Source organism: Silurus meridionalis, chromosome 8 (genome assembly GCF_014805685.1).
Source record: "Silurus meridionalis isolate SWU-2019-XX chromosome 8, ASM1480568v1, whole genome shotgun sequence".
NCBI lineage: Eukaryota > Metazoa > Chordata > Actinopteri > Siluriformes > Siluridae > Silurus > Silurus meridionalis.
Window position 1 is genome coordinate 2006330 of NC_060891.1, and position 18920 is coordinate 2025249.

General features: G+C 38.3%; 1 protein-coding gene across 1 annotated transcript in view; it reads right to left on the reverse strand.

Moving 5' to 3' along the window:
* The window catches only part of adck1 (aarF domain containing kinase 1), a 99941-nt gene that overhangs the window by 69290 nt on the left and 11731 nt on the right, over positions 1–18920 (reverse strand). The window contains 1 exon segment of the mRNA XM_046855764.1: positions 484–687. Coding sequence (XP_046711720.1) covers positions 484–687 — 204 coding nt within the window.

Sequence of the window (18920 nt, forward strand, 5' to 3'; positions counted from 1 at the left end):
AATAATAATAATAATAATCAAGTTATAACACATAACCTATAAATACATATTTTAATTATATATGAATATATTATAATTATATTTTATTTATTACAAATTAAATTTTATTCAAAATGTGAATAATAATGTATTATAAAACGTACTTGTGAGCAATTTATTTTTATTTTCTATACATGAAAATACTCCATTCATTCATTTAATCTAATGATATTGGATTTTTTTCTATTTTGTTTTTTTATTTATTTTAATTGTATTAACCTTTTCGGGTTTTTTTGATTATTTTAATTAGCATAAAAATAATTTTACTGTATTTCTTTTTTGTACTTTCTTGGATTTTATATTTTTTATTTTATTATTAGGTTATTTTGGATTATTATTTGTTTGTTTGTTTAATGTATTTAAGTTCTGTTTAAAATATATATATATATATTTTCACACTGAGATGTCTGCGCAGTGCCAGTCTGCATTAAAGGAGAAGCTGACCTCTTTGCCCAGATCTTCTCTGATGACCTGCTGGATCTCCTGCATGGTGCTGGCTGGAGCTCGGCTGTGGAGGATCTTCAGAGTGCTCGTGTACTCCTCGGGCAGGAGGTAGTCCAGAGCACCCAGATGTTGCCCCACCTTAATGAACGTGCCACGGTTTGCACAGCACAGGTCTCTGAGCCTCTCGGCTGAACGTCTGTGAACCTACACACACACACACACACACACACACACACACACACACACACACACACACACAAACAAAAAATGTGTTAAATTCCCAGTCATTTCTCTCTCGAACGCGTCCGTCTCTCACACGGAGGTCTCATTTGTCCTAAATTGTGATTGAATGGGACTGGGAGATGTCAGGGAGGTTTTGGGACGCAGGTCGGTGCCAGCTGGTGGAGTTGATGCCGTTCACACAGGGACGTCCCTCTGGGACCCGAGTAAATAAAGTGGCGTGAAATGAGCTCATTTAACCCTTCACCCCGACAAAAGGCGTTCCCTTTGTGATCCTAACGCTCCTCTTTCAAATCATCACTCAAACCCCAAAGACCTCACATAGCTAATTATACTCAAACAGCCTGGAGTGTGTGTGTGTGTGTGTGTGTGTGTGTCTGTGTGTGTGTGTGTGTGTCCTAGTCTGTATACTACCAAATGATCATTAACTGATCCAGTATTCTCTTCATGTTTAAGGTGGAAAAAAAACAAATGCAACATGAAAAGAAACGACAACCGAACAATTTTCTTGACACACACTTCTGTGTTTTCCTGTGAACTCACGCTTTAAGCTTAGAATCGCTCTCAACGAAACAAGTCCAAGCTTTGCAAACTTTACAATCTCACACATAGACATTCTGTCTAATATTTAATTTCAAATCAATGAAACTCATCGTCTTTTGCAGTACATATGTAGCAGCTTTACACAAAACATACATTAAAAGATATTTGGGAATCAAAATCGTTGACTCCTATTGGTGAGTTGAGTTGCCATGTACAGCATCAGGATTAAATCCTAATCCTTCCGATTTTGGGCATCCTGCCACCGCTTCACGTTCACGAGAACCCGCACGTGCTCGCAGGCAGGACATGACGGATGGCTGATAATTATGAGGGAAGGCGAGATGACACTTTTCATTTCTGCAGAGAGAAAACATGTGGCCCAAACAGGCTTTATGCGGTTGAGGAGGAAGGCTGAGCTAATGAGAGAGGAACGAGGCGCTAATAACAGTAATGATCTCTCGTCTCTCGAGCCTGGCTACAGAAGCTCAGCTCCACCCAAAGCTCTGTGCATGCGTGTGTGTGTGTGTGTGTGTGTGTGTGTGTGTGTGTGTGTGTGTACATGTGTGGGAGGAAAATAATAAAATAAAATGAAACATGATCCCTTTCTTAATCCGGTGAAACAAATTCTCCATCTTGGAGTCAAGATTATGAGCAGTTCCACCACTAGGGGCAGCAGAACAGCTCAGAAAAACTGAAAATTCTCCCGAACGCTTTCTGCGTACAAAATTCATAGAAATCAACAGAAGGTGGACGTAGAGGGCAGGGAGAGAAATTCCTGTCACAAACTCAAACCGGGATAAAGTAGAAATGCAGAAACATTATCAAAATGCAGCTTTAACATCACAGACACACTGAGCAGACCAGAGGGGAGGATGAAGAGGATATGAGGGAGAAAAGATGAAGAAAAGGACGTCGCTGCAGGGAGGACGGAAAAGCAGGGCAGCGGGACGAGAGGACGTAAAAAGAGACTTGGGAGCACCTGATTATCTTCCACATGATTAATTTCATAGGTGAAACCTCGTCAAGGTGACCAGGAAGAGACAAATAGACGAGAGAGGAAAGAGCCGAAGGTGAAATTAGAGTTACAGTAAACTGGCTGGGATCAAAATCTGAAAATCAATATACGTTTATTTTTCTGTATTGTAGGAGAAAAAAACAAAACAGCAATACTATTAAATGAAAAGTTCTCAGGTTCCTAAAAGGTTCTGCTAGGGCCCATGTTACAAGAAATTAGATCATATGATACTTTTCTACAATTGATTATATAAAAGGGTTTAAAAAGAAATTCCCACAAAACAACTTTGTTCCATTCAATTATAAAAAATACGTGGTTTTTGAATTTGTACTTTTTTTAATTCAATTTCTAAATTAATGTATTAATAAATACTAAAAACAACAAACCAGATTTCAAACTCTATAGAATACATAGTGTATCTTCCTGAAATAAATATTGCATCATCACATTTCCCAACCACAGAACCCTAAAATCATTCGTTTATCAGGCCTGCTTTTTTCTCTCCATCTCTCCAACTTCATCCTTTTCATCCTCACGCAGAGAGACACAAAGCCCGAGGTCTGTCCAGCCTAATAAGCGACCCAGGCATTAATGACATATTTCCACAGCAGGCAGAAGCCATTAGACAGCCTTTGAAAAAGCTGTGTAAAGCCGTCGCCTGAGCACGCTGCAGCCAGAGCACTAATAGGAGCAAGCAAAGGTTACTCTAACACCATCCGGCGTCTCTGAAGCACGGAATAACCACCATCACAACAACACACACACACACACACACACACACACACACACAAATATTTATAACTCACTCATCATTACCATAGATAACCATCACCAGCTACTGTATCACAATCATACCACTGTTCCTCATTCCAAAAAGCAAATTCGGATATTTAAAAATCTTTTATAATAATCAAACATATTTTTTAAAACATACATCACATCCCTTCACTTAAAATAATATATAGGCCACACCCCCTTAACTGAAATTTATATAAGCCACACCTCCTTCAACTGAAATTAATATATAGGCCACACCCCTACATTGAAATTAATACATAGGCAACACATTCTCTACTAAAATCAATTCATACGCCACACCCCTTCCATCAAAATAATTACACAGGCCACACCTTCAACTGAAATTAACACATAGGCCACAACCCTCCACTTGAATTAATACACATGCCACACCTCCTTTAACTGACGAATATATAGCCTACACTTCCCTTTACTCAAATTAACACATAGGCCACACCCCTTTCATAGAAATTAATACATAGGCAACACGTTCTTTACCTAAATTAACTCATAGGCCACACCCCTTTTATTGAAATTAATACATAGGCCCCACCCACTTCACCGACATTAATTCAATGGCCACACCCCCTGCACTGAATTAATATATAGGCCACACCTCCTTCAACTCGAAATAATACATTAGAGACACCCCTTTTGTTTCAATTAATACACAGGCCACACCTCCTTCACTGTAACCACCGACAAATAGGCCACACCTCCCTGACTGTAACCACAGACACACCGGATATTTGCTATAAGCAACAAGCTCTAAGCCCTCAGCTCTGTAACTGTAACCACAGACACCGAAGCCATACCTCCTTTACAAAAACATACACAAGTGCCACACCCCATCGATGGATTGATACACAGGCCACGCCTCTTTATCCCCTTCATTAGCTCGATTCCTCAGTAGACAAGTTGTAATTCAGCGATTTCGCTCACTCTGTGGTAAGCAGCGAAAGCAAATCTCAGGGTCAATCCAAAGACCCAGAAGTTCATCAGTCAGTTTTAGAGTCTCAGAGCTGCTGCTTCATTCTGAGCTGCTCGTTTTAACTGCGAGTTACATTGACTTTCTTCTCGTAGTGCGAGATCAGCCCCAAGGCAATCACGCTAATCACTGACCTCGAGCGTGTCCCTGCTGTAAACGCAACAGTGCTCATATTATAGCTATATCGATCCAAAACCGCTGTTTTACACCTCTTGGGAGGCGCACAGGCGCACAGTGGCGCTGCTACGATAACTTTAAACTGTGATGGGGGGAAAAAAAACTACAACACATACCTGCAAACAAACCATCATTGTTTCTATGGTAACAGCTTACACAGGGATTCGAATGGACGATGCTAGGGGTGTGTGATACGGACGAAAAAAAGCATATCCCAATATTTTGGGGGGATTTTTTAATCAGTCAATCAGAAAATGAGACTCAGTTTTGCTGTTGACTCACTTACTCACTATTGCTCCGAGACGCAAACCGGTGCTGTGGCTTTGTTTCGGATTAATTTATTTTTTGGGTAAAATTGAGCAAAAACAGGCAATGTGATGTCTAAAACATCTAAAAGGGGGGAAAACTCCATAATGTTAATTAACTAGATTAAATGATATAAATGTACACATTTCTGCCCCATTTCCTAAAATTTCTGTATCATTCTAATGCCAAAACACCAACTATTATAAGTGTATATATATATATATATATATATATATATATATATATATATATATATATATATATATATATATATATATTGCACACCCCTAGTGGACGCACTACGAAACATACTGTAAGAAGACTACAGGAGGGAGTCTCCAGTGTAAGTTGGAAAGTATATGTTTTTTGCAGCCCTTTTTCTTGCCCAGTTTCTGTAGCATCAGCTTGTCAGATTGCACTACACAATGCTGGAAGGAGACGACTGCTTTTCTTCTCGCGTGTGCGTGCGGTGAAAAGGCGCCCGGTGTGCGATCCGGTCCCGCGCCCCTTTTGTATGACGAGGGGTGAATTTGCTTTCATAGAAATTGCATCTAGCATCGCCAGGCAATTACTGCTTTACATTGTGACTTCATCAATAACCCCAGGGAGCAGGCAATTTAGAGGCTGCCCAATCTCAGGGAATTCTCAGCAGTCAATAAATGCACACTAGACCATTAAAAAGACACTTTTATTCACCCCCCTCACACCTACACACACACACACACACACACACACACACACACACACACACACACACACACACGGCCACCTCCAATCTAGGTTTGAAATTGTGCAGCCAGATGGAGGGCTGTGGGGTCTGTTTGGCTTGCTCCTGGCCGTGACAACAAATTAACATAAAGTAATGAGTCGCCCGAGTGGAACTCCGATGCTCTTATCCCTGTAGCTGTGATCCCATCTAGCCGAGCGGAAGAACAACGCTATCTGTGCTCAGAGATACAGATAAGCTCTTGATGATCTTTGTGTCGTGGGTGCAAACCTACAAAGCTAGCTCTTGGGGGGGGGAGATGGGCGTGACCGAAAAGACGAGGAGTCATAAAACATGCTTGCATTTGCAGAGGATCGAATGTTGATGGAGGTGATCAGGATCGTTACTCGTTAGAAGGGGTCTTTAAAGTGGTCGCTTTGGACCTCCGAGCCACATGAGTACCCCAGGATATATATCTGTTACACATTTATAGACTACAAGATTCATTTGTGCTTTTACATTGAGTCTCCATTTCCTGTTATAATACCCTCCAATCTTCTGGGAAGATGTTCCACTAGATTTTTGTGAAGATTTGTGAGATTGATTTAATCACGAGGATGTTCTTAAAGTCACCTGATGTAGGTGAAGTGAGGAGGCCTGAAGTGCAGTCAATGTCAATGTGTTCAATTGGCTTTATAGCTCTATAGCAGGAGACCTTCCAATCCAACCCATGTAAAGCAGATCTTATTGGAGCTGACTTTGTGCACAGGAGCACTGGTAATGCTGGAACAGATTTGGCCAAATAATCATTTTATACAATTGTGGTTAAAAAAAAAGCCACACATATATATATATATATATATATATATATATATATATATGCTCAGCAGGAATGTGGTGCATTCTAGCCTCGATCTATCCATGCAGTGTATGTGTATCCATGGCAACCAAAATTCCTTCCTACAGCTCACTCACATGCCACTTTGAAGAACCGCTTCCGACGGACGATCATCTTTCTCAGAATCACCTACGCTGTGAAAACTTAAAGTCAACATCAAAAATAGATTCACACACGTGTATGGCTCTCACGCTTAAAAAAAGGGGGTTCAGACACTCCTCATTTGCATATGGCGACGCCCACAAAACTCCATAAAAGGGCATTGTCTGTATTGTCTTGTATAGTCCAAGCTAAATGTATAGTGTTATTTATGTTTGTGCTTTTGAGAGTCACTAACAGCTGGAACCAACACAGTTTGGGAAATGAACCTGATTCTGAAATACACAGACAGCTGGGAGCTAGAAATGAGCTCTCAGGGAGAAAAGTCTGCAAAACTGTAGTGGACTTTATTTTGAGCCAGTCAAATATTTCATACCATATGATTAATAATAAGTGGAAATGGTATTTTCGCTACTAATATATTTATTTACCGTATCTGTACTTTACTGAAGTGTTTCCATTTCAAAGTCAAATATTTGACTTTTTAATCAACTACATTTTGTGAAATCAGTAGTTCCTTTTTATTTATGACGATAAAAAACGTAACTGGTGAAACACGTGGCGAGTCACCAATCAGGATCGAGCGCACGCTCTGTGTTACACGTGTTCTGATCGGCGCTTGGTGAATCTACTGATCACCAACATACAGTTCAGCATCAGTTCCAGATCAAGCAGAACATTTAGAGAGGAATAAATGATGAAGAAACTCCAGACTCGAACTCACCACAACACACGTGACCTTATTTACACCATTTACTTTGAAGGTTTTGGGTTCACGATCATTTTAAGAGAAATCAATCAGTGTTTGAGTCATTAATATCATCAGTGTGCTGAGAGTCACATTCGAGTCTTTTTACATAAACTGAGGGGATTAAGTGAAGAGACTTGTGATTAAAATGATAATAGGAACATTATAGTTATAATAAATCAGTATTTTGGATACTTGAGTACATTTGAAGGCAAAAACGTTTTACTCAGGTGAAAGTTTAAAGAGACACTTTTACTTTTACTGGAGTCATATTTTACCTACTTTTACTCAGATACCTGGTTTTTGGTAATCTTTGTTCTGAACTGGATACAAGACTCCTTTTTTTGTTTCTTGCTGCATTGTTCAGACTGAAACGCCGAGGTGAAACGGTGCTTTCGGAAAAGAAACGCGACACACTGCGAGAATTTAATCGAATTGGACGCGAAGATCTCGTGTAGCTTCATTCCAGCAAATTAAATATGTAACGCCGTCACGGAGTCGTGGACACAGTGGCTGATTCAATATTGAAATTAGCTTCGTCATGTCGTGTTTTAGTAAATATTTGCCTTCATCGTTCTCTACCACCGATCAAAAGGAGCGATCGAGATCGTTAAAACCGACTCCTGAATCAGAGGCAAAAAAAAACGCGCCCGGAATGACCTTGTGTATTAATGAAAACAGACATCGCAGGATACATCAGGAGTTCAGCTGTCCTGCAAGTCGGATCGATCAGCGCTTCCTTCCAACTGACTCGTTTAAAGGAAACTTTAAGAGCTCTGATTGAATGAAACTGTCTCTCTCGCGCTCTCTCAGGATAAATAATGAGGTTTGTGTACTGGGATGGCGAGGTCACACTCAGTCGAGCGTGGACGCTGCCCGTGCACTCTGAATAAGTGATTATAGGACTTTTAACAAACTGGAATACAAAAGCGTTTAACTTTTTTTTTTTTTTTTTTTTTTGCTTTCTGGATATTGTGCGTATTATTACAAGTAGTTCACCTTCATCAACTCTTTTCCTCTTTTAAAATCTGACATTCATTATTTTATTGCCAATTATTTTGTTTTTTTATTATTATTACATTTTTTACTGACAATTTTTCGTTTTTGCTAAAAATAATTATATTATTCTTATTTTATTTATAATTTTTATAATTATCAAAATTCTCTTTTTTTATAATCAACCTTATTTATTCTTATATTTTGCTTTATTATATTTTATTTTTAATGTATCATTAAATATTAAATATATATTTTAAATATATACATTTTATTGAATATTTTATATATTTTTATTACATATCATATGTAATTATATTACTTATAAGTATAATATTTTTTCCTCAACAAAAACTTTGTTTTACAGATTTTATCTACTTTGTTTTACATTTTCTTATATTCTCCAAAAATTATTTTTAATTTCAATTTCGGCGTTTCTCCACGCAGCTCTTTTTTCATTTTCTGTATTTCTTATTTTTTTATAAGCATGAAATACAACACCTATCCTACAACGGCCTGAGGTTTGTTTCGTGAAGCAGAAATGTTGAAAATTCGCTTTAATCTTTGAAAAAATTGCTCCGGGGAAAACCTCTTCGGGGAAGAGAATTTCAAACACGGTCCCACCGATAACAGAGAGTTCAGAGAGCTTATTACGACCTCCAGAAACATCTGAAATTCGACCTGTGTGACGCTGTTAAAAGAGTCTGAGTCCTGAGGAGCCGTGAGGAGCCGTGAGGAGAGCCCGCTGACTCATCTTATTTCTAAGTGCAAGCGCTCTTCCTGGTTCCCATCTACGTGCAGAGTTGAAAGTTCACCTGTCCGGACACGTGATCTCCTGCACCTCTTTAGTTAAGAGGTGACGTGATGAAGCGAAGCTAATGGTACCACCCACAAGCTAATTATTCTCCTCGAATAGCACATCCTGAAGTGTGGGGTTCCTCTTGCAACACATAATATTTTATTGGGTTGATAATGATGTTTAACGTCGGGTACCGTCCGCACTTAGTTCACTTTTTGCGTTAAAGCCGCTATAAACAGCCATTGCTGCCCTCATCAAATTAAGAACAAGAAATAAGAGGTATAAGAAGAAGAGAACATCTGGGAGCTGTGATGTTCCTGGAAAATACTACACTTCCTGTTTTTGACAGTGACTCCGCCTCCTCGTGCAGCGTCGTCTTTGATTATTTTCCTGTAACCGCACAACGCTGAGTGTTTTATTCCCTGATCCGATGTTTAACATCTGTTAATGTTAGTTCACGCTACGTTTGGGATAAAGTGCAAAAATGAGTCATTGTGTTCGGGGGGGAAAAGCTGCTTTACCACCTGCTCTACACCTGAGCACGATACACACGCCGGCATGCTAATGTTTCTCTGCGGAAATTCATTACGCCGGCCATTTCATGCACTGCTGCGACCTAAGCACCGCCTGATTTACTGCGAGCCGGCGCCACGTCTAGGAGACGTATTCCCGTTTCAGCATTTCAGGGCACGCTATCATCACAGAGACGCCATCTTCCTTCTAGCTCTCGCTCACACACACACACACACATTTTAAAAACCATTACATTAAGCATCTTTTTTTACCCCCCTCCCATCCCCTACCCGTTCACCGAGCTTTAGGAGCATGGCGGGAGGTGGGGAGGAGTCGTATGATTACGAAACCCTCCCTCCATCACGCACCATTCACTCAAGGCTGATGTGTAATTTAAAGGTCTGATAGTCACTGCAGCCATTTGTATCTCCGGGATCGTAAAAAGCCCTTCTGTCTCGGCTAATAATGGATCATAATGAAGTTCAGGGATGGACTGAAACCCCCCCGAGACTAAAGTAAAGGCAGATATGTAAAGCAGCACATGGGTTCGGACCACAATAAAGATTTTTAAAACGGCTATAATCCGTTCCCTTACACATCCTGTTTTTTTTTTTGTTTTTTTTTGCTTTTTTTGTTGTTGTTGTGCTTACAAAAACTTAAATGACATAATAAAAAAATCATTACAAAAATAACTTTTTTTTAATAATAATACAATTAAATAAACAAATAAAAACCAATATTTAAAGTTGTAGACACGTTTTATTTCAATACGCCTTCTAAAAACACGTGGAAATATAAAAAAAATATTATTTCAATTAATTTTAATTAAACTAATAATTTTTTTTTTATATATTTCCACGTGTTTTTAATACCTAATATTTAAATAATCGCTGAGGGGGGAAAAATATTTTTAGTTTTAAATTTTTTTATTTTCTTTTAAGTGTTTTATAAAAAGTCGTTTTAACTGTAATTTCATGTTTTAATTGAACTAATATATATATATAAAATCATCAAAAATCAGGGACCACTTTTTGGTCATGTTTGTGTTTAATTTAATTATGTATAGTTAAGATCATTTGTTAATTTTATGCTTTTATTTCATTTAAAATATGTATTAGGCCATTGTACATAAAAAAACTATTTTTTAAATAAAACACATTGCTTTAATTTAACAAAAAATCCACTTACAGATGCCAGTAGCAATAATAAACATTAAACATTAAGGGTCTCACTAACCTGTACTTAGTTCACTGAGTCAGTAAGTTGAGCGGTAAAAATGCTAAACACCTGGCCTTGTTACAAATCTCATCAAGTGTACAGTAATTAGCTACATGCCGGTGTTCTTCACTCGTATCTAAAAATGAGCCACTTCAGAGAGTAAAGGATGCAGAGAGAGAGAGAGAGAGAGAGAGAGAGAGGAGAGAGAGAGAGAGAGAGAGAGAGGAGAGAGAGAGAGAGAGAGAGAGAGAGAGAGAGAGAGAGAGAGAGAGAGGAGAGAGAGAGAGAGAGAGAGAGAGAGAGAGAGAGAGGAGAGAGAGAGAGAGAGAGAGAGAGAGAGAGAGAGAGAGAGAGAGAGAGAGAGAGGGAGAGAGAGAGAGAGACCTTTAGTCAAAAAAAGCTAATTGTGTCTCCACCAATCAGGATGAGGTTTAAGTGCCTCTGGGTTAAACAGCACGTCTGCACTTCGGTAACTCAGTAACTCGCGCTCAGAGAACATCATCGGCCTGAACTTATGTTCAAATGAGAAGCATGAAGAGGAAAAACAGTAGGTGATAGAGAGAAAAATAGATAATACAAAGAGTAGTTACATTTAAGAACAACAAAAAGACTTACAAGACAATGACAGTATAAACGAATCATTACATTCGAATATAAATAAAAAAATAAAAATAATTGTATGTGGATATAAATCATGACATGTGACTATAAATGAATAATTGAATGTAAATATAAATCTATCATTGCACATGGATACGAATGAATTGCTACATGTGGATATCATTTCATCTTAATATAAACAAATCCCGATTGTGTTGCACGTGAGAAGTTGTGACATCGCATACCTCATAAACGAGACGGCTAAATATCGCACGAGACGTTTAAGTGACTTTTCCGGAAGTGTTTGGATGCGTAAATCTACGCCGAAGGCTGTTTTCTGTGCAACATTATTGTGATATTCATCAGAAGCCGATTTCAGTCTTTAAAGCCTGCTGACAGGTCGTGTACTCAAAGCTAATGAAATCAGCAGCATGGTTAAATATGCACGCTTTTCAAATGCTGTAACACTCTCTCTCTCTCTCTCTCTCTCTCCCCATCTCCCTCTCTCTCTGTCTCTCTCTCACTCTTTCCTTCCCTCTCTCTCTCTCTCTCTCTCTCTGGTCAGTGTGGCCATCCTGCACGCAGGGATTGTAAATGGGGTTTTAAAAGACTGCTGCAAAATTTCCCATCATAAGAGATCTCTATTAATTAAGGTAGAGAGTAGCTAAAAGCCCGATCCTACACTGAGTGCTTTATTGCACCATCACAGCCAATTATCTGGCTATTTTTCAGCCGAGCTCCGAGTTAATAAATTCCGAGAGTACAGACGGATGTGGTGTCTCGGCTGTGCTTTTCGAGTTGAATAAATAAATAAACAAACAAACAAACAAACAAATTAATAAAAAACAAATAACTGCAGGTTGCATGAGCATTACGCGTAGTCACAAACTTTCAGAGCAAAACTGAACATACATTAAGCAGATTAAGAGAGGGAAAAAAAGGTCACGTGAAAGAGAGAGAGAAAGAGAGAGAGAGAGAGAGAGAGAGAGAGAAAGATGGAAAGAGGAAAAATGAACAGGAGCAATTTAGCTCGGAGCCACAGCTAATTTCATGCTCTGCGTTTTATTCTCCTGCTTCAGTAATTCGGACTTGGTTAGGCATGCGCACTGGAGCACTGAAACACTGAAAAGCTGAAACGCTCCTCTGATAATCCAGGACATTTACCCTGAGGCTGGATGCACAAGAACTCAGATTATGGATCACAGCTCATAACATTCAACCTATATCTCATATTACATTTCTAACACCAGATGGTATCCACAAACCAGCAATGCAATCCTATCATATAGAGATCTGCTAAGTATTTAATTATAAGTGCATTTCTGAGTCCTGAATTCAGATACAAACTAATTATGGAAGAAGAGAAGCATGTAGAAGAAAACGAAACCCTACATGTTAAATAATATTTCCCACACGGGCACAGTTCCCTGTAACACACGCCGCTCACAGAGAGGTGCATTGTGGAGAAATGACCATAAACCGTTAACCATCTGTTAAACATAATTCGGCACCGAGCGCTCGATTAGTGGCGTCGCAAGCCGTTTTTGCCTTAATGTGCAAAATATTGTGTGTGATGAGCGTTGGGAATAAATGTTTTAGCATAATGTTTTCGCACACCTCTTTTATTATTATTATTATTATTATTATTATTATTATTACATAACTTTTAAAAATCTCAAAGTACAAATAAATTAATTAAAATTAACAAACAAAATCATAAAATAATAATAATAATAGTAAATAATTACAATTAAAATCACCTGAATGCTATCCTGGAAAAGTAGGCTTTAAAAGCAGATTTAAAAACACTAAAAGATTCATAAAATCTTAAATACATATAATACTTTTTAATCCATTTAAAGTTACGTAACGTTACGTCTCGGACTGATTCTGGAGACTCCTTCCGTATATGTCACTGTGAAATATTCAGCACCTTCCGGCCAATCAGGATAGAGAAAAAAAACTTGGCAAAAAAAATTATTACACATGACCAAAGGGTTTGCATTTAATCCAGGCACAGATCTGACATCTTTGCGAGTCTTGTTTGTAATAGATTACATCATCATCATCATCATCATCATCATCATCCTCATCTCTCCAGACTGCTCCTCTTCACCCTGACACTACACTGAACTCGACAGCTGGATTAAGTATTTATGTTCGCCGTTGAAAAGGGGCTCGTCAGCGTTCTCTTAAAACCTGAACACAAACGTTAAATGCTCCACTTTTCCTCCCCGATCCCCAGAGAGAAGCTCCGGTTTTATAGAACATATAGAGATTATACAGTTATATAACACCAGCCCTTGAAGGACGCGACCTACATACATTCCCATTTACATTACTGACGCGTGTTTGCTTTGGTCTTCAGCCAACTCCATGAGAGAGAGAGAGAGAGAGAGAGAGAGAGATAAAGACAGACAAAGAAGTGTGAGAGAAAATAAAGAGCAATAGAGACAGGCAGTGAAGAAAAGAAGAGAGAGTAAGAAAGATAAACAAAAGATGAGGAAAGAAGAGGGAAAAATAAAGTAAGACAAAGAAGGAGTGTGAAAGAAAATTGAGAGCCATCGAGAGACAGACAGTGAAGAAATCAGGAAGAGAGATGGAAAGACAGACAAACAGACAGACAAACAGACAGACAAAAGAAAGAAGGGAGTGAGAGAGATAGAGAGAGAGACAGACAAAGAAGGAAAGAAGAGAGAAAATAAAGACAGACAAAGATGGAGTGTGAAAGAAAATAGAGAGTGATAGACAGACTGAAGAAAAAGGGAGAGAGAAAGAGAGAGACAGAAAGACAGACACACTGACAGACAGAGAAGGGAAGAAGGGAGTTAGAGAGATAGAGAGAGATAGACAGGGAAGAAAAAGAGAGAGAGAAAGAAAGAGAGACAAAGAAGTGTGAGAGTAGAGAGCGATTGAATCAGACAAAAGACAGACATAAAAAAGATGAGAGAGAGAATGAAGGAAGAGAGAGAGAGAGAGAGAGAGAGAGAGAGAGAGAGAGAGAGAGAGAGAGAGAGAGAGAGCCAGGTAGACAGAGAAGGAAGGAGGGAGGAAGAGAGAAAGAGACAGGGTTTTTAGACAGTGCTGCCATCTAGTGTTTCTGCTGGTATTTGCAGTCAGAAAGTTGGGAGGGGGGAATCCAGAGCGTCAAACTTGTCGTTTGGATCGTTTTTTGTTTGCACTCGTTCTTACATGTGGTGAAAATCGAAAAAGATTTGTTCAAAAGAATGCTTTCATTTATGGTTGAAATCTCGATTCTGATTGGTCAGAACATATGCACTCTTTCCAATACGTTATCATTTCTATAACAGAAGCTCATTCACCAGGACTCGAGCAACAGATAAATAAACATACTTAGAAAACACAGAAGGAGTCTCAGGTTTTAGAAAAGTTTTGGAAAAGTCAGAGATAAAGCCATATGTTTAGAGCAGGACAGGACGTAGAGAACTAGATCAGATAACCTTTCTGTAGGTGGAAGTAAGATTCCGGCAAGAGTGAGCAAGATTGGATAATCTTACAAGATTGGATAATCTTCTCATGAGAGTAAACGAGATTGGATCATTTTGTGAGTGAGCAAAATTGGATAAATTTCTCATGAGAATGAACGAGATTGGATTATCTTCTTATGATTGAGCGAGATTGGATTATCTTCTTAAGAGTGCGCGAGATTGGATTATCTGTTAACAAGAGTGAGAGAGATTGGATAATCTTCTTGCGTGAGTGAGGGAGATTGGGTAATCTTCTCATGGGAGTAAACAAGATTAGATTATCTTCTTATAAGAGTGAGCGAGATTGGATTATTTTATGAGAGTGAGTGAGATTGGATTATCTTCTTGCAAAAGTGAACGAGATTGGATAATGTTCTTGTGAGAGTGAGCGAGATTGGATAATGTTCTTGTAAGAGTGAGCGAGATTGGATTATTTCCTTGCGAGACAGAGCGAGATTAGATTATTTTATAAGAGTAAGAAAGATTGGATTATCTTCTTGTGAGAGTGAGCCAGATTGGATCATTTTATAAGAGTGAGCGAGATTGGATTATCTTCTTATGAGAGTGAGCGAGATTGGATTATCGTCTTGTGACAGTGAGTGAGATTGGATTATCTTCTTGCAAGAGTGAGCGAGATTGGATTATCTTCTTATGAGAGTGAGCGAGATAGGATTATCTTCTTGTGAGAGTGAGTGAGATTGGATTATCTTCTTGCAAGAGTGAGCGAGATTGGATAATTTTATAAGAGTGAGCGAGATTGGATTATCTTCTTATCAGTGAGCGAGATTGGATTATCTTCTTATGAAAGAGCGAGATTGGATTATCTTCTTGTGAGAGTGAGCGAGATTGGATTATCTTCTTATGAGAGTGAGCGAGATTGGATAATTTTATAAGAGTAAGAAAGATTAGATTATCTTCTTATAAGAGTGAGCGAGATTGGATTATTTTATGAGAGTGAGTGAGATTGGATTATCTTCTTGCAAAAGTGAACGAGATTGGATAATGTTCTTGTGAGAGTGAGCGAGATTGGATAATGTTCTTGTAAGAGTGAGCGAGATTGGATTATTTCCTCATAGACAGAGCGAGATTAGATTATTTTATAAGAGTAAGAAAGATTGGATTATCTTCTTGTGAGAGTGAGCCAGATTGGATCATTTTATAAGAGTAAGAAAGATTGGATTATCTTCTTATGAGAGTGAGCGAGATTGGATTATCGTCTTGTGACAGTGAGTGAGATTGGATTATCTTCTTGCAAGAGTGAGCGAGATTGGATTATCTTCTTATGAGAGTGAGCGAGATAGGATTATCTTCTTGTGAGAGTGAGTGAGATTGGATTATCTTCTTGCAAGAGTGAGCGAGATTGGATAATTTTATAAGAGTGAGCGAGATTGGATTATCTTCTTATCAGTGAGCGAGATTGGATTATCTTCTTATGAAAGAGCGAGATTGGATTATTTTCTTGCGAGAGTGAGCGAGATTGGATTATCTTCTTATGAAAGTGAGCAAGATTGGATTATCTTGTGAGAGTAAGCGAGATTGGATTATCTTCTTGCAAGAGTGAGCGAGATTGGATAATTTTATAAGACTGAGCGAGATTGGATTATCTTCTTGTGAGAGTGAGCGAGATTGGATAATTTTGTAAGACTGAGCAAGATTGGATTATCTTCTTGCAAGAGTGAGCGAGATTGGATAATTTTATAAGACTGAGAGAGATTGGATTATTTTATGAGAGTGAGCGAGATTGGATTATCTTCTTATGAGAGTGAGCGAGATTGGATTATCTTCTTGCGAGAGTGAATGAGATTTATGAAATGGATCAACTATTTGGCTAAAATATTTGAATAGAAGAAAAAGTGTACTGTATCAGACGTTCATTTGCATGACACGTGTTCCAGATGTGTCGTGAATTGAGCTCTTTAAATACACCATTAAACCGACAAGCTCAAAATCAAGAGAGTTACAAAACACATGCAGGAGAAGCTGAGAGAAAATCAGCGCTGTTTGTCTTCGCTCGACGCTCATTTCCTCTCGCCTTCACTCCCTCTTTATCATCAAGATAAAAAAAATAAATAAATAAATAAAAAAGAAGAGCACATCGAGCATCTGTGTGACTCCTGGCAACCTTTTTTTTTTTTTACCGTTTCCCAACAGCAAAGTGGCGTTTAATGACAGCGTAGAGAACGCAAATGAAACACCGGGGTGTTATTTTATTCTCAGCAGCAAACGTGTTATCAAATTCTCTGAAACATCACCGGTTCTGTGTTGAATAAAGTTCAATTCACGTATGAATTATTGATCAAATTTGTGAAGGCGTGAGAAACAGGAGCGTGTATCCTTACGTCACGGTCTGACTCACGCTCATCGCTCAGTATTTCCAAAAACGTTGTTGACACTTCCAACGAAAAGTTAACAAGAAATCGCAGGAAGTGTTACAGTAAGAGATTCGCAGATGTTTCACAGATGTTCCACCACATCAAATGTAACTATGAATCAATTGTATAGTGCGTTTAAAAAGTCGCTCCGCAGTGACGGCGTAGAGAACAGCAGGAAGTGGAGCAGGTTTTTAGAGGTGCCGATAAATACATGGATTTAGTTAAACACAACCATACAAACCATACAAAACCACACAAACCATACAAACCACACAAACCACACAAACCATACAAACCACACAAAGCATACAAACCACACAAAGCACACAAACCATACAAAACCATACAAACCACACAAACCACACAAACCACACAAAGCACACAAACCACACAAACCACACAAACCACACAAAACCATACAAACCACACAAACCATAATGATTGGCAGATTGCTGTGGGATAATTGCAATAAAACAATATAACAGCACTTTCTGGGAAAGTGAGTGAGTTTGGATAATAGTCTTGTGCGAGGGAGTAAGATTGGATAATATTCTTGCAAAAGTGAGATTAGATAATAGTCTTGTGAGAGAGAGTGAGATTGGATAATTTCATTGTGAGAGTAAATAAGATTAGAAAGATTAGAAAATAGTCTTGCAAAAGTGAGGGAGATTAGATAATATTCTTATGAGAGTGAGTGAGATTAGATAATATTCTTGCAAGAGAGTGTGAGATTGGATAATATTTTTGCAAAAAATAGTGAGATTAGATAATATTCTTGCGAGAGAAAGTGAGATTGGATAATATTCTTGGGAGAGTAAGTGAGATTAAATAATATTCTCGTGAGAGGGAGTGAGATTGGATAATATTCTTGCAAACGTGAGTAAGATTGGATAATATTGTTGCAAGAGGGATTGTGATTAGATTATATTCTTGCGAGAGTTAGAAAGATTGAATAATATTCTTTTAAAAGTTTGAATGATTGGATATTTTTGCGAGAAAGAATTGAGATCAGATAATATTCTTGCCAGTGTCAGAGAGATCGGATAATATTCGTGCGAGAGTAAGTGAGATTGGATAATATTCTTGCAAGAGTGATTGAGATTGGATAATATTTTTGTGAAAGTCTAAAAGATCGGATAATATTTTTGTGAAAGTCTGAAAGATTGGATATTTTTGCGAGAAGGAAGTGAGATCGGATAATATTTTTGTGAAAGTCTGGAAGATTGGATACTTTTGCGAGAAGGAAGTGAGATTGGATAATATTCTTGCGAGGTCATAGAGATCGGATAATATTTTTGTGAAAGTCTGAAAGATTGGATACTTTTGCGAGAAGGAAGTGAGATTGGATAATAATCTTGCAAGGAGAAAGTGAGATCGGATAATATTTTTGCGAGAGTCAGTTAAATTAGATAATATTTCACAAAGGGATAGTATGTGGAATGGGATGTTAAAAACAAACACATACTGATCTACTGCTCAGGCGTCCACAAACATTTGTCTATAAAGTGTATATCCATGTGTCCTCGAAGCCTCCAGAGTCACTCCTCTTCAGTAACTTCTTCAGTAACATGTGGAAGCTGCTGGTGAGTGAATCATTTCATAAATACTGAGTCACATCCAGCGTTTACTTTCTCTTTTATTCTTTTCATCCAAGTCTCCACAACAACACTGGCATTTCCTGCAGCCCTAATGCACCGTGCTTTGACCCAGTTTGTATCTCATGACTCAAACTGAATTAAAACTAGAGACTAAACAGTTTGTTGACACTTTATTTTCAGGATCAGAATTTTGCCTTCACGAGCGATTTTTACGAGCCTCTTTACCCATATATTTTTTGTCTTATAGACCCTTTACACTTGAGCTTTGTGCCTTTATGCATGAGATCCACATCTGTGTGATGACCCTCTTTTATTTATTTTTTTTAATCATTCGC